Source organism: Notolepis coatsorum (genome assembly GCF_963971535.1).
Source record: "Notolepis coatsorum genome assembly, chromosome: 18".
NCBI classification, from domain to species: domain Eukaryota; kingdom Metazoa; phylum Chordata; class Actinopteri; order Aulopiformes; family Paralepididae; genus Notolepis; species Notolepis coatsorum.
In genome coordinates this window covers 63,244,670-63,271,317 of record NC_140182.1, presented here as the reverse complement: position 1 = coordinate 63,271,317, position 26,648 = coordinate 63,244,670, and the positions used below count along the sequence as shown (strand labels likewise).

The 26,648-nt window shown below is 45.4% G+C and overlaps 1 protein-coding gene across 1 annotated transcript in view; it reads left to right on the top strand.

Annotated features, from left to right (window-relative positions):
• The window catches only part of scaper (S-phase cyclin A-associated protein in the ER), a 160,208-nt gene that overhangs the window by 90,299 nt on the left and 43,261 nt on the right, over positions 1–26,648 (top strand). The window contains 3 exon segments of the mRNA XM_084335011.1: positions 4,145–4,210; positions 5,289–5,415; positions 19,735–19,850. Coding sequence (XP_084191137.1) covers positions 4,145–4,210; positions 5,289–5,415; positions 19,735–19,850 — 309 coding nt within the window.

The window sequence follows — 26,648 nt, the reverse complement described above, 5'->3', positions numbered from 1 at the left end:
ACTTAACCCCTAACTGCTCCCGATGAGCAGGTCGGCACCTTGCATGGTTGCCTCCGCCGTGAGTGAGTGAATGGAATGTGAGAAACAAAACATTGTAAAACGCTTTGGATAAAAGCACTATATAAATGCACCATTTACTGTTTAAACAGACAGTTACACCGTACAATGTAAATCTTACTTTGCTAGTCCCCCCTTCAGACAGAATCACAAACTACAAACTTAAACTCGAATTTCAAATATTAAGAAAATAAAGTGAAAGTAAAGAAGATAAATTATGTATAAAGATGAGGCACGAGCGACAGAGTAACATTCAGTTCACAGTGTCATGGTAGAAGGATATAAAGTGCGTTGTTGCAAATTAGGGTAGTGGAGGTGACGGTGAAGTCACAGCAGCAGTCAAGAGTGTCCGTGTAGCGTTCACAGTTCAATCAGTCGAAGCGATGACACGAAGGCCATGTGCTTACAGTGCTTGCCACGTGAGACGTACGTACGTTCTCATCATTCATTCGGGTATTCGTTCAGAAGAAGAGTCAGGCGGCGCCTAGTGGCCCACGGTAACGCTCCGGGCCGTATGCCGCTCCGGTGGTTTATTATCAGCGCTGATGTTGTTTGCATTCTGGGGCCTCGGCGGTGCTGAGAAAGTGACAATATGATCCTGCCTCTGTTCACTGTCACTGCTGCCCCGGCTGTGCTGAGACCAGCACTCGGAGGGGAGCCGGCTTTCAGGGGTCATAAATAACCCACAGGCCGGTTAGCATAAAGGTGAGCCGCTCCACCGCTGGGGTGGAAATGAGGCATTTTATTGGAACACTGTATGGCGTTCGTAAAACGTTTTCACTAGATTTCCAAGGCCGTCTCGGACCCCTTGTTCTGTCATAAACCAGTGCACACGCAGTTTAACTTTTACATTTTTTGTGGATTGTCTGACTTAACTCCGGTAAATTAATGAATGAATACATTTATTTATTTTGCAGATTAGCTGACTTACTCAGCCGGTAAATATATTATTGCTTGCGTGTTGTCTGAATTAACTCTAATAATCCATTCATTAAAAAAAGTGCGTGTTGGCTGAATTAACTCCAGTAATACATACTTTTTTCTTTGTGCACATTTGCTGAGTTAACTCCAATAATCAATTCATTCAAATTTTTCCTCCGGGTTGGCTGACTTAACTCCAGTAATAATAAGTCTTTTGGGTTGCAAAGTAGTATGTACGTTTTCTTCTTTTATTTTTTTTAACTGCTTGTCGTAAGTACCGCGCCGGTGAGTGTCAGGATGGGTTCTGCTGGTTGCATGCGTTTCTCTTGGCATGGAAGAGAGTGGCGTGTGTGTTTGGACCTCAGAGAGAGGGAGAGATGTGTATACAAAGGCACCCCTGTATGAGACATGGAGAGGTGAGCGCACTCCGCTACCCCAGGTGGGGAAGGGAGAGGAGCTGGAGGGGTCTTGGCGACACACACGCGCGCGCACACGCACTCACACTTTACAATCCACAAACAAGCCATGGCCTAGTGTAATTTATTGAGATATTAAGTACATTTCTCATTACAGGTACTGTAGTTAATACTTTATCCTCTGCCTGTAAAACAGTTTAGCAGACTAATAATGTCCAGTTTTACTTCTATTAAATATGCAGGTCAAAATGACTACCACCAACTACAACAACTACAATTTAGTCATTTAGCCGACACTTTTAACCAAAGCGACCGACGGATTGTGCACAACGTGTCACCAGGAGGGGTACATCTCTGGCAGCTAAGGGTCAGTGGCATTGTTCTTTAAATAGTATCGAGCTTGAGTGTTACACTCTGAGTGCATAGTAGTATAGACATATTAGCAAGATAGGTAGTACTATAAGAATAGTGGCATAGTATTAGGTACATAATAGTAGAAAGACAGTAATGGTTTGTTTTTTAGCTACGTGCTTTGCTTGGCTTCGAGGTATTGTCTTCTATTTTAGATCTAAGCTGTACTGTATGCAGTTATATATATATATATATATATATATATATATATATATATATAGGGATTTTTGTGATCACGTTTTTGCTGCACAGTCTTTAATCAGAGGAATCTATAACAGTCGCCTCGCCATGAAACGTATGTCTGTGTGGTGATTAATTGATTATCACTTCTGCATTGTAGATTTGTGCTTTCCCCCCCCCCCCCCCCCCCCCCTTATCTCTGATTACTGATATTTATTGCCCGCAGCCCGTTTAGCCGGGCCTGCCGTTGACGATGATGAATGGGTCGGCAATTGCTCCCCGTTTAACCTGGGCGGACGTAAACCTGTCAGAGATGAATATTGTAATACGGAGGATGACAAACTAGGCCAGGTATAGTTCAGGTCCTCCTACACCCGCTCGGCGCGCTCAGAGGACACGGTAAATAATGTGATGATATAACGGTCCCGCTGGCCCCCCAAACAGTTGTTTAGCTGCTGGGGTTTACAGCGCTGAATTATTTTAGACCTTGCGTTCATGTGTGAGCGGGTGGGGGGGCTTTAGTAGAAACATGTGTTTACATCGTGGAATAGACACGGACAGAATGAAGAGCGGGGCTAATCGTCATTCAGAGTCAGTAATTGGTCCAAAACCTTTTATTTTTTTAGTGTAATACCTTTCTTTTAATTAAAAAATATATAACAAATTTTACTTAACGCTCTTGCTTTAAGCTTTTTTTTGGATGCTAATGTAGTTCTTGTACGCCAGCTGTTGCTTCATCCAATTTAAACTCCATATGCCGTTTCCATATTCACTGATTTTATAAAGATATTTGAAAACATATTTTTTTATTATTATATATATATATATATATATATATATTTATTTATTTTTATTTTTTTTACTTAAGTGGTGTTTTTCTTATTAAAATATGTGTCAAATAGCTCTTCCAAGTGTGTTTGTGTCTTGAGTGTTTGGTCAGTAACATGGGTCTCCAAGTCCCTCCGCTCTGCAGTAAACACAAATTACATTTTCTGGTATCCCTTCCCACTTTATCCAGGAGAGAGAACCCTAGATATTTGATATTATTTCAAGAAATCGTGCCAATGCCAAGCCACATTTTTTAAATGTATTATTTTACTTCAAGGGCACATTTGTTTAAAACAAGTTTTTATTTCTTGTTTTTGTCAAATTATTTTTGCAGTGTGGAGTTCTCTCTCATGGATAAAGTGGGAATGGAATACCAGAAAATGTATGTTGTGTTTACCGCATAGTGGGAGACCGATGTTACTGACCAAACACTCTTTTGGAAGAGCTATTTTACACATATTTTAACTAAAAGAATACCACTTACAGCACCTTTAAATAAAATGTATGACATGTTAATAACAACAACGGCAAATGTTGACCTTTCTTAACTGTTTAAACAGTTAAGACAATCCACACAATAGGTCTGGGCATAGCGGTCTCTTTTGAGCCAATTCTGAGTTGAGAGATCCGTTGATATTGGATGTCTGGATTGGACCTCGCTAGCTACAGGTCTGTTGGTCCTCCGGGACGTGTCCACCTGTCCTCTTCCAGGAAGCGTTTGGGTTTATCAGCTGATGGATGGATGACCGTAAGGCCCTGGTATCTGGCTCTGATCAATAGTTCTTATCTTGTCTGGGATGCTTGATTGACAGATATACCCTCTATCTGTGTGTCTCTCTCTCTCTCTCTCCCCATTTCTCCGTGTATGTCTACAGGTCTAATGGCTCAGTGATACCAGTCCCATGTTCTAATGACCGTGACCTTATACGGTTCCAGTACGTTAAAACCCGGGTGGGAGCATTGCAAGAGACTCCCCATTAACTGTTTATTTGACAACGAGCGGAATAAAGAACTTGATCCTGTCCTTCGTAAAGTTATGACTTGTGGGGGGACAGAGGACTTAAGGGTAGAATTAAGCCCTAAGTGACTCGGGGTGGAGGTCTAGCGAGACGGCGGGTCCCCGCAGAGCGGCGTGTCTGATTATTTTAAGCCCGGTTACTTGGGAGAAACGGCTGACAGGCCAAATAAACACTCCAAGTTAACGTGACCCTCTCACACTTTTCATCCTCCCGCGTTCGTTATTGACAGGCAGAGCGCCCTCTTCATTCAAAGACTTTTCTCTCTTTCTCTCCTATTTTTATTTTTTTACTTTACCTCCCTTCCGTCTGCAGGGCGAAGGAATACGAGACGTCGATGGAGGCGAAGGCACAGGTCCCCGACTCCCCATACAAGGCCAAGTGAGCTCCTCCTTATGACTCTTTAACCTCTTCTGCTTACACAAGGATGACGATGATGATGATGCAGGGAGGGATAGAGGCTAGGGCTGGGGCGATTAATCGAGTTTCGATTTTTCAATTCAGGATTTTGGTTTCCCACGATTGTGAAAACAAGATGATCGAGATAATACTATTATTGTGCCGCGTTACTCTCATTTTGTCCCAAGCAGTAGTTTCTCCTGTTATTTCGAAACGTCTTTGGTAACTTGTAGAAGATGACAGAAAGGCAGCCTATGGTCAAGAAGAAAGGTAAAATAAATTGATATGATATGATGTTCTCAAATCAATTTGTGTTTAATAATCATGATTTCAATATCAAAATGTTCCTGATTATAATTTTTTGCCATAATCGAGCAGCCCTAATAGCTGTACGGGATTAAACGATTGATGAATAGGATTGTTAAATATTAACGTGAATCCTGTGCTCCGGTATCATCTTTTGTGTTCAGTCGTGGAGAAGTGACCCATGGAACACACTTTTTTTAATATAGTATATTGTCCTATTCTGAGAGTGCTGACCTCTGATCGTGGAGAGGGCTGAAGAGATCGTGGAGGAGGCTGAGGAGATTGCGCGAGAGATTCCTTCAATTTGATTGATGAATAGTGTTTGTGATAGAGGGACGACAGATTAACCAATTAATCTGCACCAATCAGAGTTTTTTAAATAATCTGTAATCAGAAGCTGGGGCAGAGGTGGGGGGGCCTGGGCTGGGCTGGGCTACCTGCCTACCTGTTATCATCATTGTAACATCATAGGACTAAGCTGTACTGCACTGAACATTCAGTTTAACATGACTTACTTTGAAGCAGGAAGCCTTCTTTACATTTATTTTTGTTTTCAATTTACATTAGTTAGTTAAGTTTATTCTACATAGAGCGCCAATATTGTTGGTTAAATGTGTAACGACGACAGTGATCTCAATGCCCTAGTAGTTAAAACAATATGAGCCCTAGAAGCGGGTTGACCTGTACTGATCAGGGTTAGGGTTGACCTGTACTGATTAGGGTTATTAACCCCCCCCCCCCCCCCCCCCTGCAGGCTGCAGCGCCTGGTGAAGAACCTGCTGAAGCAGCTACAGGGCCAAGACAGCGGCCAGTGGGCCAACAGCAAGGTGTCCGGCCTGGACCGGACCACAGGAGAGATCTCCCGGATCCTGGAGAAACGGGTACGTCGTCAACGTCCGTCCCTACGGCTTCGCTCGGATATAGAATATCTTATGAATGGTAAATGACTGCATTTATATAGCGCCTTTATCCAAAGGGCTTTACAATTTTGTTCCTCACATTTTACCCATCCACTCACACATTCACACACTGACAGTGGAGGCAACCATGCAAGGTGCCAACCTGCTCATCAGGACCAATTAGGGGTTGCTCAAGGACACTTCGACATGCTGCCTGGGAGGAGTGGGAATCAAACCGGGAACCTCCGACGACTGCTCTACCTCTCGAGCCACTGTCGCCCCTATGAAATATATTCTTTATACTATATATACTTTGGGCAGTGGTGGAAAGTAACTAAGTAGTATTTTTTAAGTAAAATTTTGAGCTCCTTGTACTTTACGCAAGTATTTTCATTTTAGGGAACTTTATACTTTTACTCCACTACATTTCAAAGGAAATATTTTACTTTTTTACTCCACTACATTTGATCTCAACCCATCAGTTACTAGTTACTGAATAGAAAACATGGCAAAGAATTTATGAAGATTATATACTTTCACATTTGAAGCCTGCCAACTTCCAGAGGACGTAATCAGAGCAGCATAACTGGACCACACACCACTTTAACATAACCTTTAATCAGAGCAGCAGAACTGGACCACACACCACTTTAACATAACCTTTAATCAGAGCAGCAGAACTGGACCACATACCACTTTATCATAATATTTAATCAGAGCAGCAGAACTGGACCACACACCACTTTAACATCAATGGATTGAACACTGGAATACACAAACATCACGTAGAATGTGTACTTTTACTTTAGATACTTTCAATAGCATGGCGGCTAAGTGGCGCAGTGGGCAAGGCGCTCGCCACTAATGCAGGAAAAGCTGGGTTCGAGCCCAGCTCTCGGCATTGCTACCAGCTTGGCTGGTCGTTCATACTAACGCAATTGGCAGTGTTAGGGGTGGGAAGCTGGAGGGTGGGGATCGGACGTTGTGGACAGCGACTCCTACAGGTCGGCGGGGGCGGCGTGTCCCTCCCATGCAGACCCTCGCCGCTGAGAGATTGCACTGTGCAGGTGAAAAGATGTGACGGCTGCCTCCTCGTGTACCGGAGAGGACACGTGATGCAAGGCTTCGTCCACATTGCAACCGGCTTGTGGGAGGCATGGTCTAACAACGTTCGAGACAGGGGAGGGTAGAATTGGACTATACGAAATTGGGATGGGAGAAAAAGTAGATGAAAAAAAGGATACTTTCAATAGCAAATACTTCTCTACTTTTACTTAAGTAGAATTTGAATGGCAGACTTTTACCAGAGTACTCATTTATCTGGGTATTTTTACTTTTACTTAAAGGGGACATGCATTGCTATTCCTAGCACTATTTGGGCAACTTTACACAATTCCTGTGAGTCTATTGAACACATATTCAAAAAAATGCATTGTTTTTATATTTCTAATCAAGTACTCAAAAGCCACATTTTTCTCACTTTGGATTTCAGGCTGTGTTGGCCTGGCGCCGCCCATAAGCACTTTGAGTGACAGTCATCCACACAGTCTGCGACTGGCACAGAGAGAGATAGAGAGAGACTGAGGGGGATAGTAATTAATTTCGCCGTGGGGGGCATAATCCGACGGGACAATGCATTGGTAACTTTTTTCAAATGAGAATATATACCCCTGTCATTATTATTGTACGGATCGGAATACGGGCGTGCGTGTGGGAGCATGCGCAAAGATATTACAGTGATATGCTGGTGCTCGACTGCGAGGGAGAGATGGAGAGGGAGAGGGACACACAGAGGCACGGAGCACTGTGTAAACGCTGCGTGTGTGAGAGAAGATGGGTCCCTCTCTCCATCTCTCTCCCTCTCTATCTCTCCCTCGCTCGTCCACTCCCTGCTCGCAGTCAAAACCCGTTTGAGGAAGTGTCGGGTTACACTATGTGCTCTCTGCCTCGCTCTGTTTGAGGAAGTGAAGATTTTCCACTCGTTCTGCTGTCGCTGTCAACCATAGAGGGGGCATTAGTTATGCAAATCAGTACCCTATTCACGTCAACAATACCGTCAAATCAGAACAGCTTAGTTGAGTGAGGGAAGATCTCGTGAACTCGAGACTAGACTGATGAGTCAATATGGTAATTAGAGACTAGTGTTGTCACGATACTGGAATTTCGACTTCAATACGATACCTTGAAAAGTATCGATATTCGATACCATTTTCGATACCAAAAAAAAAATATATATATATATATGTATATATATATATATATTTTTTTTTTAACCAATTTTGCTTTTGTTGCTGGGTGATTCTCCTCAGCTTCTCTCTGGTACTATAAGTAAGGGATAATGTATAGCTACGAGGTCATTGTTGCAAAATAATTGACCGACACATAGTTTAAAATACAGAGCCGCCTCGGTGAGGTGTTTTAAACGTCAGTGAAGGTCAATTATTTTGCGATGATGACCGAGTAAAGCTATACATTATCCCGCTTATTACATGGCTAACTTACTAACAATATACCTAATTCATTTGACAAATCGCAGTTCTGTGGCTCTGTCAGCCCAAATAAAGTGATTATTATTATCGCGGGCAGCCTCTGTTCTGGCTCCGCTGTAATCGTCACACACACTCCGCTGTCAGTGCAGCCGCGGCAGGTGTGTCTGATTTGCTGCACTGATGTGGGCTTGATTGCGAACAGCTGCGCACATCGGTCATTATTGTCCCACAGCGGTCATTATTGTGTAATAATGACCACTGTCGGGGGGCTATTGACCAATCACAAGCAAGCATTTCGACGAATGTGAAAACGCCATGTAATAAGAGAAGATAAATATAACACCTTTAAAACCCTTTGTTTATCTTTAGATCGGATAAAAAATAACTAAATTATCTAATCTAAATCAAACCTCTTAAAAACAAAAACCTGTTTAACCTAGCCATCTATAAAACATCATGCTAAAACTGTGAAACAAACTCCCCTAAAGAAAGAAATACATAGCAAACATGACTCAGTTATCCAATAGTGCTGCTGCTTTTTATTTGGTTAAAACAACTACAACAATTTTCATGACGGCGAGAGAGAGAGAGAGAGAGAGAGGGAGCATTTATTAACGTTACATTTTCAACAAGATTGCTGCTAATTAAACACTTCATGGAAACGGGGTAACGTTATGTCGAGTTCATACGTGTACTAGTGTAGTTAGTATGAACTCGACTTAACGTTACTCCGTTTCCATGAAGTAATTATAAAGGTGGCCAGCTAGCTAGCATAAGCTAACGGAGGAACGACTAGCTAACGTTAGCTAATAGCTGTATCGTTGGCACTGCTCTGTAACAACGCTTGCAAATGGGCATCGTGGCATCTTTAGCTTTTCCTTCGTCGTTTACTTCAAACCCGAAGTACTTCCAAACAGCACTTCTGCTGTTTTCTTTATCCACAAGCACAAGTTGCGGAGGCTCTGCACTAGCCATATTCGGAGCTAAAATCTTTGTTGACAAACTGTGAGGTCTGTGAGGGGGAGGGCTGCAGCAGCGTGTGTCTGTTGATCGCTGAGGAGGAGGAGGGGCAAGCGTGCTCTGCAACAGCGTGTGTCTGTCTGTCAACAACTTGCGGTAGAACACTGCGAGCAAGCCAGCTGGTATCGATACTGCAGAAAGTATCGATATTTCGGGAAATGAGTATTGAAACCGTTTTAAATATTCAGAATCGATATGTATCGATTTTTCGATATTTTTGACAACACTATTAGAGACACAGACCCATTGATACTAACCCATATTACTATAAAACCATGCTAAACACAGAAAAAAGCCATTTATAATGCATGTCCCCTTTAAAGGCCAACTTGCAGGTTAAACCCTACTCTGCAATTATGGGTAGTTTACATCATTGGTATCTAATTTAATTATTAATTCTTTTCCATTTGACGCCGGAAATGCCACTCAGAAAGGGTTAAAAAGGTCCACGCACTGAATATAACATGCACGGAGCAAGTCAAAAAGCTTATCAGACGCTAGCAGGGCTGTGACGTCACTTCAGGCAACTTATGCCTTATGCCCGTCCGGGTCATAGTACTACTGGCTATATGGCTCTTAGCAATATGGCTACTGTCGTGAACCATTTTAGATCGGGGCTTGTAAAAGAGTTTTGGGAACGAGTAAAATGTGCAGGTCCTCTTCTCAGACCTGTGGGGCAAAGCACTGCACACGCATCATGCAAGCTAGCAAGCTACACGTTGCGGCATGTTGATACGATAGCCCCTTTAGCTCCACTCTGCGGCTACCAAGCTAAGCTAAGCTACGTTAGCTGCTAACGTTGTATACACAATATGTACAACGACACAATGATCAAACACCTTATAATTACTACTATTGTCGTGTCCATAAGTTCCATGGCAGAATACTTGTGAGGACACAGGTATACAAAGAGGAGAGAACCATTTTAAATCTGGCATTGTTAAGAGTTTCGAGAATGGCGGCTACCAAGCTAAGCTAAGCTACGTTAGCTGCTAATGTTGTATACAATATGTACAACGACACAATGATCAAACACCTTATAATTACTACTATTGTCGTGTCCATAAGTTCCATGGCAGAATACTTGTGAGGACACAGGTATACAAAGAGGAGAGAACTATTTTAAATCGGGCATTAGGAGTTTCGAGAATGGCGGCTACTAAGCTAAGCTACGTTAGCTACTAACGTTATATACACAATATGTACAACGACACAATGATTTAGATTATTACAAATATGGTAACGTGGTTGTGGCTTTTACAAATAGTGGTTAGTTTTAGAGATGAATGGCTATGATCACGGAGCAATAGTGTTCGGTGAAACAGATACATTTTCATTCATCACTCCTCGGCTAGTAGTAACAAGGCTCTGTGCTTCGTGCCACTACCTGCGTGTGACTCTCAGAGCCCCTCGCTGCCCTGCACCTGATGTGACGTCAGCATTAAGATGACACACGCACGTTATTGAACCATTGATTAAAATATGCATGTGCGTGGAGCTTGTGGTTTGGTCGACAAAATGTTTGATAAAAACGCTAAAACTGGGTCAATTTCAATTTTTTCCCCTCTTCATGAAAGTCAGCGCTGGCCTAGTCACATTGTTTATTGAACAAAAATACAGCCTGCAAGTTGGCCTTTAAGTAAAGGAACTGTGTACTTCTTCCACCACTGCTTTTGGGGCCTTTATTGTCCCCCTGCGTCCAGTGACTCCCCTCTTACATAAACGACTAGATCCCTGTTAGGTTTCTACCCTCTTTACCCTGCATGTCCTCCTCTCGGTTGCGGTAATTCTATTGTCGGCTCTGCCGCATTTTATCCGCTTGGATGCTTTGCTATCGGTTGGACCGCCGTGTGGCAGGGGGAGCGGCCGCCACGCACCCTGGCATCCCCCTCTCTCTCTCTCTCTCTCTCACCCTGGCCTCTCTCTCTCTCTCTCTCTCTCTCACCCTGGCATCTCTCTATTTCTCTCTCTCTCACCCTGGCCTCTCTCCCTCTCACCCTGGCCTCTCTCCCTCTCACCCTGGCCCCTTTCTCTCCCTCTCACCCTGGCCCCTTTCTCTCCCTCTCACCCTGGCATCTCTCTCTCTTTCTCACCCTGGCATCTCTCTCCCTCTCTATTTCTCTCGCTTACCCTGGCATCTCTCTCTCTTTCTCACCCTGGCATCTCTCTCTCTCTCTCTCTCTCTCTCTCTCTCTCCTCTCTCTCTCACCCTGGCATCTCTCTCGATCTCTCACACCCTGGCATCTCTCTCTCTCTCTCTCTCTCTCTCTCTCTCTCTCTCTCTCTCTCTCTCACCTTGGCATCTCTCTCTCTCTCACCCTGGCATCTCTCTCTTTCTCACCCTGGCATCTCTCTCTCTCACCCTGGCATCTCTCTTTCTCACCCTGGCATCTCTCTCTTTCTCACCCTGGCATCTCTCTCTCTCTCTCTTCAGGCTCTCTTTCTCTCCGGGTTCGACTGCAGCGCGCTCCGCCTGGCCGTCCGTCCCAGTGTAGAGTATCACTTACTCCAGATCTCCTTGCCCTTTGGTTATTGGCTAATGCAGACCAGATTAGCTGTGTTTTCATTGTGCACATGGTACTAATAGAGGAGCTTCCCATCACCAGAGTAAGCATTGTCTTTACGTCTGGCTCGCTCCAGTGGATCACATGTCATGGGGTTTAGACGATGCTAAATTGGATTTCCAAATGAAATGTCATTAATCCAAAAGATTTTATGGAGCAGAGTCAGGAGGATTTCATATTGGATTACGCTTTTCTTTTTTTCTTTCTTTTTCATGACATTTGTATAAATCTACATGCGTTTACTGTCAGACATTCATGACAATAGTTGATTTGAAACATATAAAGGGCCAGAGGCCTAGAGGGATGACTTTTTTTATATATATTTTTTATATATACAGTAAAACTACTCAAGTTCATAGTATGTTCATCCACTTGAGACCACGGAGAATGGATTGAAACACCTGCCAGTGTAGTGTGTTCATGAAGACGGCAATATACAGCCCTCTTCCTGTCAGAGGATAAATCTCCTGCCCACTCGCGCTTCAAGGCTTCTTAAGTCTTGTTGTGTGTGACAGTGGGCGGGAGGATGGAGAGATGACGAGGGAGGGGGGGTACCAGGGAGGCTATTACTGAATTTCCCCAGAGAGGCTGAAGGAGAGAGAGAGAGAGAGAGAGAGAGAGCGAGAGAGAGGTGGTGGGTGGCACAGGCACACTGTAATGGGAGAGGAGGCGACCAGTGTGATGTGAGTAGCACACAAGCTGTCACTAAACACAGGGGGAGAGCTCCTCCCCTCGGCTCCACACACTCCCACTTGGGGGTCAGAGGTCACCAGTCCAGGAGCTCTGTTCCATTCAACACTTGTGTATCACTGGAACACAGGCAATAAAGACTTTGGGACATATAGCTTGGCTTCATTGTATCTTTTTGTATATATATCTTTATAGACTAATATATTGATTGGATTTATTGCTCTTAAATGTGATAATTACACCATAACTACAGCTAGCTGATTCAACCTACCCCACGCCCAACCCAATGCCGTGCGTAGCCTTGGCGTGATGCGATTGGTCGGCCAATGAGGTAGCCTGGGCGACAACTTCCTCCTCTAATCCCTGGACAAAGTCAAATAAATAGTCTCCGTCCGCATCGGGCCGTCTGGCCTCTGAGTCACTTGGAGTCGGGGCCGTTTAGATTATTTGACCTAACAAGCATCTCTCATGTCGTTGACTCACCTAGAGATTTGTTTTTCTCCGTCATATCTGATTCAGTCTCCACTTTCTCTGCTAATTCCTTAGACAACACCCGACACCCCCACCCCCCCTCCACCGCCTGCACTGCTGTTTGACCCCCCCCCCCTCCTCCTCCTCCTCCTCCTCCTCCTCCTCCTCCTCCTCCTCCTCCTCTAGCTCTGTGGGCAGGGCCTAGTCTCCGACCCCAGTCCGCCTCTCCCTCTGTGGCCACTAATGGTTTATTTTGTGTCAAACCAGGTTTTTTTTTCGCCGTTAGGGGGTTGGAGAAGAGGGCTTTTCCCCTCTGCTCTCTTCTTCTCATTCTTTTCCTACTCCATTTTGCCTTATTATTATTATTGTTATTATGATTCATCTCATTATTATTATTCTTATTAAGCATTCATATTCATACACTGCCCCAGAGTGTGTTTATTGCTGCTTTCAAATAAATAAAAAACCCGTCCCGAAAAAGGGACAGCGTTTAAGACAGTCGAGGAACTGTCGGGAACACTGTGCTCTTAAGAACCCGAAGACTCCAGACTGTATTTACATTTTAATTTGCCAGCTGTCAAAGGCCCCGGGCCTGGCCCCAGCAGCGGGGCTTGTTAAGAAGCCGTACCTGGGGATATGGGGGGGTAGGTACGGGGCAGAGCAGAAGGACTACAGTGTTTCTGACGTGGGGCCTCAGGCAGACTGACAGATGCAGCCCAGATCAGCTGTGTCAGAGCCCGGGTCGGAGACGACAGGGGTGGACTGCGGCGAGCTTGTCAGTTTTGTTTAGGAATTCCAGGTCTTAATGAGAGTAATCATTCTTACGCTCCACCTGGATTAGATTGTGAGCGTTAGACTGTTGTGGATCACTCTTCCACCTCTCTGTTTGTTTTTTAACCCTTTACCAACGTCTTCCCATGATCCACAAGTGTGTCAATATGCCCGTTTTCCCCCCCTTAATAATACAGTAGTTAATGCCCTGTTTTCTTCCCTTAATAGTAGTTAATGCCCTGTTTTCTTCCCTTAATAGTAGTTCATGTCCTGTTTTCTTCCCTTAATAGTAGTTCATGTCCTGTGACATTAAGTGTTTGATTGACATTGAACATTGATGGAGTTAATTGTTTTTCCAGGGCCGGTAATAGGACACTCCTCCTTCTTTCTTCATCTGGAATGTTGGTATCATTGTTTATCTTTCAGACATTTTTCAGATGCCACTCAGTCTCGTTGTTTGTTTTAGTAATGCCCCAAGTTCTGAAGAGTAAAATGTGTAGATTTATGAATGGATAAATATAATTTTGATCAGCCTTTTTGTTTGTTATTATTAATAATATTTTTTATTTATTTAATTTTATTATTATTATTATTATTAATATTATTAATATTATTAATATTATTAATATTAATAATATTAATAATACAAATGATATTAAATACACTTAAATATATAGTATTAGTCTGAAATTGTACTATTGAAACAAAGCACTTGTATCTATAATGAGGCCTATCTATCAAGAGATTGGAGATGTGTTCCCAGAAAGCCATATTTAGGTTTCCTGCGAGCGAGATGGTCTGAACCTTCACAGTGTATTGGTTACAGCCAGGGATTGCCTTGTGGCTTCTGCGGTCGGTTTGATTTTGAGCCACACCGGCCTTTTGATTAATCTTGGGTTAATTTTGTAGAATAAACACAATTTGTGTGATTACCAGTTCTCCCTGTTTGCTCAGCTGTCATGCGCTGTGTACCGCAGTGAGCCGTACGCCATTAAGTCCCGTAAACACACAAATTTTGTTCTCCGCCTCTAAATGTTTATATCCCAACAGTCTTGTTGTGGTTTTCAGTAGGCTTGGCCCGATCAACACAAAGGAACTGTGTTTACCCGTCAAAGGTCTGTCTATAATCCCGTACAATAGTCGGTTCTTATGTGGAATTAGTGGTCTGATTTGCCTAAATCTTTTTCGTTACACGATTGTACGAGTGAATAACTAAACCAAACTGTTTTTAGTTTTCATTACACTGTACTAGCAAGAGAATCCAAACCAAACCGGGTGCAGATCTGAAGGCTGAGGCCCATCCTTTTATGAACTCTCAGCCTGTTGTTGTCCATCTGTTGCCAGGGCGGTGTCCACCGAGCCCCATCCCCTCCTCCCCTGCTTTAATGTCGGGTTAATTAGAGTGGCCACTGGGAGGGAACTACAAAGAGACCCGTCCCGCCCGGCCCTCCCAGCGTCTCCGCCGCGCCGCACCGCCACCAGAATTAGCAGCTGCCCAGCCTTCTGATTAGCCGCCGTGATAATGGTCACCCTGGATAATAATTGGATAAGATTCCCTCAGTTGTATAAGTCGGGGGGGGGGGGCGGGGGGGGGGATTCTCGACTCCTCAATCATGCCTGTTTTTTCTCTCCCTCCCCTCTTCCTTTTGTGGAAAGAAAAGAGCTCTTCATCCTATGACCTAGTTGGTGTAGCGTTTGTGTGGGTGTGGGCGTACACAGGGGGGGGAAGGAGATCACACAGTTCCTCTCCTCTCTCCTAAGGATCTCTCCGCTGTAACTGTCTCTCAACAATGTGATGCGTAAATCCCTTGTTGTTCTCTCGGAGACGGGAGCGGTGTTTTCATGCCGTTCCGCAGTGTGTGTATACACAAGTCGGCACAGTGTGTGTATAGTCGGTGTCACCGTAATTACATACAAACGTGATTTCTGTTGCCCTTCTGCGGTGAGGTTTGCGGAAGGGATATATCATCGCCAGATGTTGTTTTCAATTGCTTGGAAAGACAACTAGCTTTACATGGGCCCAGGAATCACCGTTTGGCAGACGCTCTTGAGGTGAAATGGCTTGGAGGAGGGCAACGCCACAAAACCCACGCGCAGTAACATCTCATTTATCTGAGCCCGAGGTGAACATGTGTGTCCGTACCGCGGAGTGCCACTGTGGAAGTGGTGGAGTTTTTTGCTAAATGTATTTCTGGTTTGGATTTTAGGATTCACTACGTCATCACTCCTCTCCGGGCTTCTGTCTGTCTCTCGTGTCGGTCTGTCTGCACCAGCCGTAATGTCCACAGTCAGGATCTGCACGTAGGCTGACAGCAGGCCTATGACCTGAACTCTTCAAATCGGTCAATGACAACTATTTCATTTGAATTGATTCCCATCATTGCCAATTGAAATGAATGATGCGGGTAAACATAGACGAGAGGGCATTACTAACACAGAGCCAGAGTCTCACATAGACTCCATTCCTGTAATCAGCTCAGCTCTCTGGAAACACTTGGCAACACGCCAATGCCAGACTCAGGTTGTATTGTAGGTGAAATACCTTCGCATTAGAAACATTCTTTTCCCAGAGAATCTCTGTTACATCAATGTTGTGCTGTCAGAACAGTCTCGTGTTTTGTTGGTTAAAGCATTCAATATTTTCTATTGGCCAATTGTTCTCTGTCATCTTGTTCAGGAACTGCTCACGTGAAATGTCCCAACAAATGTCTTAGTTGCAACGTGATTGTCTTAGCTAACGTAAGGCAACGTTGTGTTTTAAAGGTGAAGTATTTAGAATGTTCGCTATTTTGGTCAAACAAGATGGCTGGTCTAAAGTAGGGGCAGAGCGCACATAAATGGTAAATGGTGGATTTATATAGCGCTTTTATCCAAAAAATCCTCACATTCACCCATTCACACACCGACGGCGGAGGCAACCATGCAAGGTGCAGGGCAGAACACAGCCTTCAGAGAAGGAGAGAATCCAAACCAGGAGATGTCGCCCCCCCTCCCCCCATTCTTTACTTCTAGGAGGCTGTTCGCGACTGTAGAAGCAGAATTGGATGTGGCGCGCTCAAGTGCGCCGCTGTGGTTCATAAACGAACGTTCCGGCAGTTCAGACAGCAGCTCCACAGGGGATACAGCCCGATCCTAATAGCACACATTCATAGTAGGCGTGTGAAGCTGATGACGTTAACCAGATGGGGAGGAATCTCTCGTGAGTGCCCTTCTAGTTTATTATTGTTATTCTCTATGACCACCTAAAGGAAACCTCTTCAAGGTAGTTTCTCTGAGTCGAGGCGTCTTCACTCTTATTGTTCCATCATCTTGACAGATAAATCTGTCAACGCGGCAGGAACACACGCCGACTAACCTGGCTCAGTCCTCCGCCGGCTCTCACAGGAGACGGCCAGGACCGGGCAGGCCCCGGTTACCCCCCTCTAATACCATTTGATAAGCCGCCCGTGAAAGAGCCGCCTCTTCTCATTTAGTCCAGAAGCTTTTAGGTAGGTGTGTTGATGGCCGCGTTAAGAGAGGGTTAAACCTCGCTCAGTGACTGCAGCGTCTGCCGGGGGGCACCTAGAGAAAAGGAACCGGTGGCCTTGACTGATGGGACCATCTCCCAGATAGCCGTAATCCTCATTATACACAAGTCACCAGCATGTCGGTTAATGTTTTTCCGCCCTAAATCCCGAACCAGTGTTCGACTGTGTTTCCTGGTCACCGGATCTCGCGGAGCCGAGCGTTACCCCCGGCAGCTGGCATGAGTGACAGACGAAGAGCTTATCTGTAATTTTTTTGCAAAGCGCTTCTTTTTTTTCTTTTTTCACTAATGTGTTCAGGCTTGTCGGCGACTTCCCATCAAGGGGTAGGGGGACAAAAGCGCCGTGAAGTGGCTGTATTTGAATACTGTTGATTGATTGATTGATTGATTGAAAATTTTATTAACAGATTGCAGAATGGGTACAATACAGTACAGCTAAATACACACAATTGTTAAGGGGATGCAGACCAGAGAAAGACTTTCGTCTTGTTTACATCAGGGTCCCCCATTTTCAATTCATCATAACATATATGACATACAGATAGACAGTACTGTTTCATCTAGACATTTCTGACATACCAGATCTACAAATATACAGTACTGTTTATGAGTACAAAAAGAGTCTAAAAAGAGAGTATATACATTTGAGGGGTGAGAGAAAATTGTGGTTTTTCAATGTATGTGATGTATAGATTGGGGAGAGATGACAGCTAAAATGGTAGATCGAAATGTGCATGGAAGCAGGAGACGGTGATATTGACGGTGGTGGAACCAGTGGTTTCACAGGCACAGGCCGCGTCAGTGAGGGTTTTGTTATGCATTCCTTGGAAGAACATCTGAGATAAGACGGAGTGTCTCCCAGAGAGGGAGAGCGGTTCACAGTGAATGAAAGTTTATTAGTGTTAAAGGTTATGCAGTTGTCATGACAACACGTCGCATGACAACCAGAAGGCGGGGCCGTCGTTGCGACGACGAACATCTATGAGTCGAGCGGTGTTTCCGGGTGTAAGACAGACGATAATCTGACCGAGAGCGAGTAGGACTGAGATCACACAGAGGACTCTCTCTCTCCTCTTATCACGAGAGAGGGGGGGGGGGGGGGGGGAGGAGGAAGAATGCCACGACATCATTAGCTTCGGCTAACACGAGGAGGGTTCAGGCTAACGACTAGGCCTGACCACTATTGGACTGAATAACAAAAGGACAATCTGAACACACCGAGAGATTATGAGGTTCTGTTTATAGCAATAAAACAACGCTTCTCCTCATAAGGTATTTCACGGTGTCGAAGTGTCGAATTCTTACGGAGGTGGAGAGTTAGTTATGGTTTATGGATTGCACTAACGGGGGGAGATAAGGATCTTATCTACCAGTATCGGAGACGTCAGGACCATTAAAAGTACACAACGCAGAGGAATTGGATGGAGGGCCAAACAGACGAAGACGTGATACTGGCCAGTTTGATCAGAATCTTACAGGGGGAAGAAACTGTACATTGGAGGAGGTTGGGTAGGTGGAGTGGGGGTTGGGTAGGTGGGGGGGGGGGGAACTGTACATTGGAGGTGGGTGGAGTGGGGGTTGGGTAGGTGGGGGGGGGAAACTATACATTGGAGGTGGTTGGGTGGGTGGGCTGGGGGGGGGGGGGGGGTGGGTAGGCGCGGTGGGGGCACTAGCGAAGGAGTCTCCGACCTCATTAGGTATCGGGAGTGACCTCCAGTGTCACCCGGGGTCCGCGCCCTCTCTCCTGAAGATAGGGCTTCCGTCAGCAGGCCCCCCCCCCCAGCCCCTATATCCTCTCCTCCACCCAGGCACAAACACGCCCGGTGGCAGCACCCACTCTCGGCTTTGTAGATTGTTGATTTATTAGGACGCCGTAGCAACCGCATCTGACCCGCTGCCAATTACTGTAAACGCTTCCCTCATGGCCGCACAGGAGGAGGGCAAGCCCCGCCTATCAAGGTGTTTTGTTCATAAATCTTCACGCCACACACGCGGGCCGACACGGAGCGCTGCATACGGGGGTGAACCGATAATTACAGGACTTTTCATGAATCTGTGTATTGTAAACAGAGGGAGAAAAACGAGAATAACATTCTATTCTGTGTCCCATCTTATCCGATCGTTTCTGTTTTGATTTCTGTTTAGCTCTAGTCTAGGGTTGTTTCTCTCTCTGGGTCTGTGTTTGTCAGCAGAGACCACCCCGGCGCTGAGCGGTGCCTGCCGACTAGTTGTCCTCCGCTGAGATTTGGCTGTTGTGGAGGCGGAGTAGGGTTGTGCACTTTTGAGATTTAACAGGAATACTTTGGGGATCACTTTGTTTCAGGTTTCAATCCCTCAACCCCCCCCCCCCCCCCCCCCCCCCCCTCCTTTAGGAAAAAAGAGAGCCCCCCCCCCCCCCCCACCGCTTCGGTGAGAGCAACACGATCCCCTGTCCAGCCAGGGCCTTGTTGTCCCCCACTGACTGTGTCCTCTTGTTTCTCTCTCTCTCTCTCTCTCTCTCTCTCTCTCTCTCTCTCTCTCTCTCTCTCTCTCTCTCTCTCTCTCTCTCTCTCTCTCTCTCTCTTTCTATCCTCTACACTTCTCGTTCTGTCGGTCTCTCTCTATATATTTCTCTCGCTCTTTCTATATACATATAATAATTTCTCGACCTCTTTCCTCTACCTCTCTATATATATATTTAATTTATATATATATTTATCCATTTCTCTACCTCTTTCTCTACCTCTCTCTCTCTGTATATATATATATATCTTTCTATTTCTCTCTCCAGCACAATGCAGATCAAGTGTCCTTCCAGGTGGGGGGTGGTCTCTCGGCTCTGGAGCAGATTCTGCAGGTCGTCGCCGTTGCCTCCACTCCCACTGCAGTTCCACGTATTCCTCTCAAGTGAGTAGATATCATTTACATATCCACACTCAAGTGTATTGGAGTAAGGAGAACAATTGCTCGAGTTAGGGACCTGCAGTTCAACACCAATGGAACTTCATCGTGATGCAAAATCGATGACTACAGTATGTTTACACTACGGTATGTTTACACACGCGTGATAACATAGCCCTCGTGAGCGGCTGGGTAGCGTAGAGGTCTAAGTGCTCGCCTACCACCGCAGATACTCTGGGTTCGATTCCTGCTGTCAGTGGTACCTCCGGCTTGGTCAGTCAGTCGTCCCTGGCAGTGTTCGCGGGTGGGAAGCCGGTGGGTTATGAGTCCTGGTCGTTGCAACAGCAACTCCTACTGGTCGGTCGGGGCGCTTGTTCAGCACGGAGGGGATCTGGGGGAGATGGCGTGAACCTCTGCACTCGTTACGTTCTCCCAGTGAAACTCCTAGCTGTCAGGTGAAAAGACAGGAGGAGGCATGTGATAATCTACAGTACACCCTCCCCATATTGACAGTAGGGCAGCGCAACAACCAGGAAGGGAATTGGCATAACGACTAAATTGGGGGATGGGATAAAAAGGCAAAAGAAAATGTAAATGGAATGAAATAAAATAAAAACATAGCTCTTGTAATAATTTGATTAATCTGTTGACAATCTCTGCAACTGACTTTGGACTTCCTGACAAATGGACCCCAATCTGTTAGGATCAATAACACCGTATCCTCCACCATCATCCTCAACACTGGCTCCCCCCAGGGCTGTGTCCACTACTTTACACCCTGCTCACACATGACTGCAGAGCCCACTATGACAGTAACCTCATAGTGAAGTTTGCGGATGACACCGCAGTGGTGGGGCTCATCACAAAAGGGGATGAGTCGGCATAAAGGGAGGAGGTTGATGGGCTGGGACTGTGGTGCAAGGAGAACAACCTCATCCTAAATGTAAAAAAAACTAAAGAGATGATCATAGACTTCCGCAAGACCAGCACGCCCCCCCTCCCTCTCTACATCGATGGCACAGCTGTAGAGGTGACTCCCAGTATCAAATATCTTGGGGTGCACATTTCCAACACCCTCACGTGGCACGACAACATCCTGAGCCTCATCAAAAAAGCTCATCAACGCCTGTACTTCCTGAGGAAACTGAAAGGGGCGGGGCTTGACACCAACATCCTTAGATCCTTCTATAGATGTGTGGTGGAGAGAGCGTACTGACCTCTTGCATCACAGCATGGTACGGCAGCTGCACAGCGGCAGAGAAGCAGGCACTACAGAGGGTTGTAAGGTCTGCACAGAGGACCATCAGATGCAGCTTACCAGACATCTCTGATACCTACAACAACCGATGCACTGACGGAGCAATCCACATCATGCGTGACCCCACCCACCCTGCCCACGGACTGTTTACCCCCCTCCCTTCAGGCAGGAGGCTGCGCAGCATCCGGGCAAGAACCACCAGGCTGAAGAATAGCTTCTTCCCAGATGCTCTGAGACTACTGAACAGTTTATCACAGCTTATCACTGCCATGCCTCTGCACACTGCACCGTAGCCAGGGATGCAGTGGTGGGTGGACGGGGTACCACGCCGTCCTAGTAGTTCGCTGAGCAGAAGTGCGCGCAATTGCGCACGGATGTGCACGCGCGCACACAAAAATGCGTTCACAATTGTCACTGGACTCGTTGCGCCAAGTACCCGGCCGGCACTTATCACCTAGACTTTGCATAATAATAGGATACCGATAGCATAACAAAGAACGAGGGCGGCTACGTGGCGTAGTGGGCAAGGCGCTCGCCACGAATGCGGAGACGCTGGGCTCGCCTGTTCGAGCCCAGCGCTCCACATTGCTTTCAGTTTAGCTGGTCGTTCATACTAATACACATTGGCCGTATTAGGGGGTGGGAAACTGATGGGTGGGGATCGGGCGTTGTGGACAGCGACTCCTACAGGTCGGTTGGTGCACCTGCGCAGTAGAATCAGGAAGTGTCGGGGGCAGCGTGAGCCTCCCACGCGTTACTCCTCTCCACTGAGAGATCGAGCTGCGCAGGTGAAAAGATGCGACTGCTGTTACCTCAAGTACCGGAGGGGACTTGTGCTATGTATGACTTAGTCCACATTGCAGCCGGCTTGTGGGAGGCAAGAAACAGCGTTCGTGACAGGGGAGGGTTGAATTGGATGATACGAAATTGGGATGGGAGAAAAAATATAGAAATGGGAGAAAAAGTGGATCAAAAAATAAATAAATAAAAGTTAATCGTGAGGTAAAAAAAATAGTGTCGTTAACTCATTCAGAGCCACGCCCCTTTGACCATATTAGGGCTAGCGTGCCAGTAAGGAAGTCAATGGGAGGTCGGGGAAATTTGCGAACGCCTAAACTATATCTTAAATTATGGCTATGGGTCTAAAACACCCCTCGCTTATCAATGACTTGCTTGCAGTCAACATGTACGAAACGGATTGTTTTTTCATTGGTACATTTCCGTTTTATACCGTTTTGAATAAGAGTATAGTTTTGGAGAATTCCAGAGAAATTCTGCGATAATAGCCCTTTACTGGAATACACAAAACATGTTGTCATGTTTCGGCTGATTTATCAATCGTTTTCAAATAAATGCTAGATTATCGATAGCATATGTGTACTTATGCACGCTACAGAAGCGGGCTGGAAAATCTATTATCCATGCCGTGGATACGGCTAACGTTACGCACACACACACAGACACACACACACTGCGATGGCAGAGAAAAAAACATCTGATTACCCCAAGACTGGTCAAATAGAGTCCTTACCTCACATCAGATGTTCTGCAAAAAGATTAATCCAATTCCTGATCGCCATTCCAAATATTGATTGTGTTTATTGATCCAACGTTATAGCACAAAAACACGTAATCCACGCTGCTCTGAGTGTCCTCAGTCCATCTGTTATAACGATACTGCATGCCCGAGAAGTAAAACCTGGACCGGACTTATTTTTTTGATGCACAGTCCCACCCAATCCAATCCAATGATGTGCAATACCATCCGGGAGACGATAGGGGGCGGTATTTGCCATTTTCGAGCTCAGACCCATTCCCAATGATAACGTCAGGCTGGATGGATGAAAAATGAATGGATATTGCTAATAAAAGAAATAACGATTAAAACCCCTGTTTTCTCAGGTCTTGGCACTCAACGCATGGCGAGTTAATCCGACTAATCTCGTGGTTGGCACTGAATGGGTTAATAGAATCGTGCGTTAATACCGCGTTAACTTTGACCGCCTTAATTAATATAGATGTTCAAATATAAGCAAATTGTGTGAATAAGATATTTCTTTATTGATCCCCTTTGGGAAATTCTGGCAGCATGGGGGAGGGGGAGTGGAGGTACCGGTATGGGTTCTGTGTAAACAATATAATTAACTCTAAAATATGAGAAAAATAAACGGTGTAAACAAAGGTGCAGATGAGGGTCTGTATGCCTGGAAACATAGTTATTCCCGGTCGGTTACACCAGTCTCTCGATCTCTTATCTATTTTCGCCTGTGTCGTCTGCATCTATTGGAGGTATTTTCTGCTGTATTTACCAGCTGAATGTTGCCACGCAACCATAGCCACCATGCATGAAAATAACGCACCCCTCCGAAGCTCATCTCACAATATTCTGAAAATGCACCTTTTTTCATTATGAACTCAGAAGAAAATATGGAGGCATGAAAACAAGAAAGCGTCCTCCGGTGGACGACGTCGCCTTAGCCGTGTTGTCCCATCCTCTTCCAGCCGCAGATACGCATCTGCAGTCGCGAGGCCTGGCGCACGGCTACCGGATCCCGTGTTTAGACCGTACCCCCTCCCTGACCCCCCGTGTCGGACAGCTCTGCTTTATTTACAAATCGCGATGTTTTCGCAATTGCATAAAGTGAGCTAAAGCTAATCTGGGGGCCAGCCCCACTTTATCTCTGTTTATAGTGGCCCCCGCCTCAATAAATACTCTCAAAATGTATTAATGAATAACAAACACGCCCCCCCCCCCCTCCCTTTTTTTTCTTTTTGAAATGGAAAGAGCTCTCCGTTCGCAGCGATCAATTTGTGTTCATTCTTTTTCCTCTCGAAATACAAAAAGCACATCTGTCCCATCCGTCATTTGGAGCGCGGGGTGTTTTTTGAGTTGTGGGTCTGGAGTTGGTGCTGCCAGTAGATAGCCTCAGAGAAACGAGCGCACTGGGCTGACCCTCTAATGGACCGGAATGGCCCCGCTCCTTCATTCATTAGCATTTACTGGTCTCTGAACCTTCGCTAATGGACCAACGCTACTTATATTTATAAGGCTTTTACAGGACATCACATGTATATTGATTTTCCACCCTCTCTCTCCCTCAATCACTGTAATCTGAGGGAATTTCAAGTAGACTTCGGAATTGTGAGAAATGTCGGCGATTTAAAACGGAGCTCTCTGTTTTGTTTTGTTTTGTTTTGTTTGGTTTGTTCTTGGTACGGAGACTCGGATTCAACCGCAGCTTCAGCTATTAGCCTGTCAATGGTATCAAGGCTCGTGTTGTTCAGTTCGACCGAGGGAGACATAACTAGTTTCAAGTTTCTTTATTAGTAGTCATACAGAAGTACAGAATACTTTTATACAAAATGCTTCTTTCTGTTACGCTCCAGAGACTGTGCTAGACAAAAATAGATAAGTATAAAATAAAATAAGTATAGCAAGTAAAAGAAATAGAAGTCACGTACGTGGACACAAGTGTTCAGTATGTACATATGTTCAATGCAGAGTAGATTAGTAGTTACCATACAATATACTAATATACAATATACTATATAGTGCAAAGCAGAAATGGGATGAGGTACAATTTACAGTAAGGTGTAATGAGGTATCGGTTGTAGTGAAAATTCTTTACCAATAAATATAAAGTGTGTTTAGGTATTCTAAAGTGTCTAGGCGGCTAGGTGGTGTAGTGGTCTAAGGCACTCGCCACCAGTGTGGAGACGCTAGGATTCGCGTGTTCGAATCCAGCTCTCCACATTGTTTTTCAGTTTGGCTGGTCGTCCGCAGTAATACACATTGGCCGTATTACGGGGAGGGAAAACTGAAGGGTGGGGATCGAACGTTGTGAACAAGCGACTCCTACAAGTCGGTTGGTGCGCCTGCGCAGTAGAATCAGGAAGTGTCGGGGGCAGCGTGAGCCTCCCACGCGTTACTCCTCGACACTGAGAGGTCGAGCTGCGCAGGTGAAAAGATGCGACTGCTGTTACCTCAAGTACCGGAGGGGACTTGTGCTATGTATGACTTAGTCCACATTGCAGCCGGCTTGTGGGAGGCAAGAAACAGCGTTCGTGACAGGGGAGGGTTGAATTGGATGATACGAAAATTGGGATGGGAGAAAATATAGAAAAATGGGAGAAAAAGTGGATCAAAAAAAAAAAGGTATTCTAAAGTGTCTAAAGTGGGTGCTGCAGTGAGTTGTTTGTTTAAGTGAGTGCGTGCGTGTGGATGTGTGTGCTGTGAGTGCATTTGATGGTTGTTACATAGTGTTATTGTTTGTTGAGCATCCTGATGGCCTGGGGATGGAAGCTTCTTCGGAGTCTTTCTGTGCTTGCCATGAGACTCCGGTATCGCTTGCCTGACCGCAGCAGTTCAAAGATACTAGCAGACTGCTTCTTTCCCCCCCCGAGTCATCGACGGTTTGGTGGCATCACCAGTGCTCAAAAATGTGTATACTCGATGTATCTAACAAAATACTGTGTGTGTATGCAGGCACTTTTCCCCTTACTTCCCATTTCCCCCACATGGAATGCACCCGATTGGATAAATGACATGCTGGTGATTTAGTGCGACATCTAGTGGATGAATGTTATCTATAGCACCTTTTTTAAGAGGGTGGAGCCACGTACACTGCTTTCCTTTGGAGCGTACTTTGTGCACATCCTCAGAAATGAGCGCTACGTGGCCACAAGATGCAACAAAGCGCTAAATGGAAACCGGTCCGAGGCGTTTCTCTGCCGCAATCTCAACACAACCTCGGGTGTCGCCACATACACAATGAAAAACAGTTCAATTACTAATGTTTTATTTTTTGGCACTAAACTATAATTAGACTATTTTGTCAGTTTGATAACTTCAGAATATTAATCGGCACTGTAGTAAAAATTCCCACCCAGCAGTTTGCTCAGGATCAGACTTGGACGTGTGTGCATGTTGGCGCAGTGGCGTTAAACACACAGTACGCCTGTAAAGACATCCTCTTGATGTGCTTATGTACAGGAAGAGGAAGTGTAGATCTGCAGCACGTCTTTCATTCCTCCGCATGCTCATCCAATCGTACTCCTCCACCTGCTTATCCAATCAAATCATCAAGTGGTCTATGAGTAATGGTGGAGGAATGGGCCTTGCGGTATCATGCCACTGTCATAACTGAATGGCTTCCATCGTGCCTGAACAGGGTATCCTGCAGAGGCTTTTTCTTGCATAATGAGACTGAAGACAATCACACAGACCCTCGTAGGTTCTTTTTTATGAGCGCTTAAAAGTTGGCTGGGATCCTGGTCTGTTCTCTGTCTCCCCGTGGTTAGCCCAGCGTTGGAAGATGATTCCTTTTATTTTCAAGCTTTTATTTTCAAACTTATTATTATTATTTTTTATCCACTTTTTCTCCTATTTTCTTGTATTTTTCCTCCCATCCCAATTTAGTCGTTATGCCAATTCCCCCCTCCCCTTCCTGGTCATTGCGCGCATTTGCCCCCTACTTGCCGGTCTAGGGAGCTCTGAAGTCTTATCACATGCTTCCTCCGATACATAGGAGACAGCCAGCAGCCTC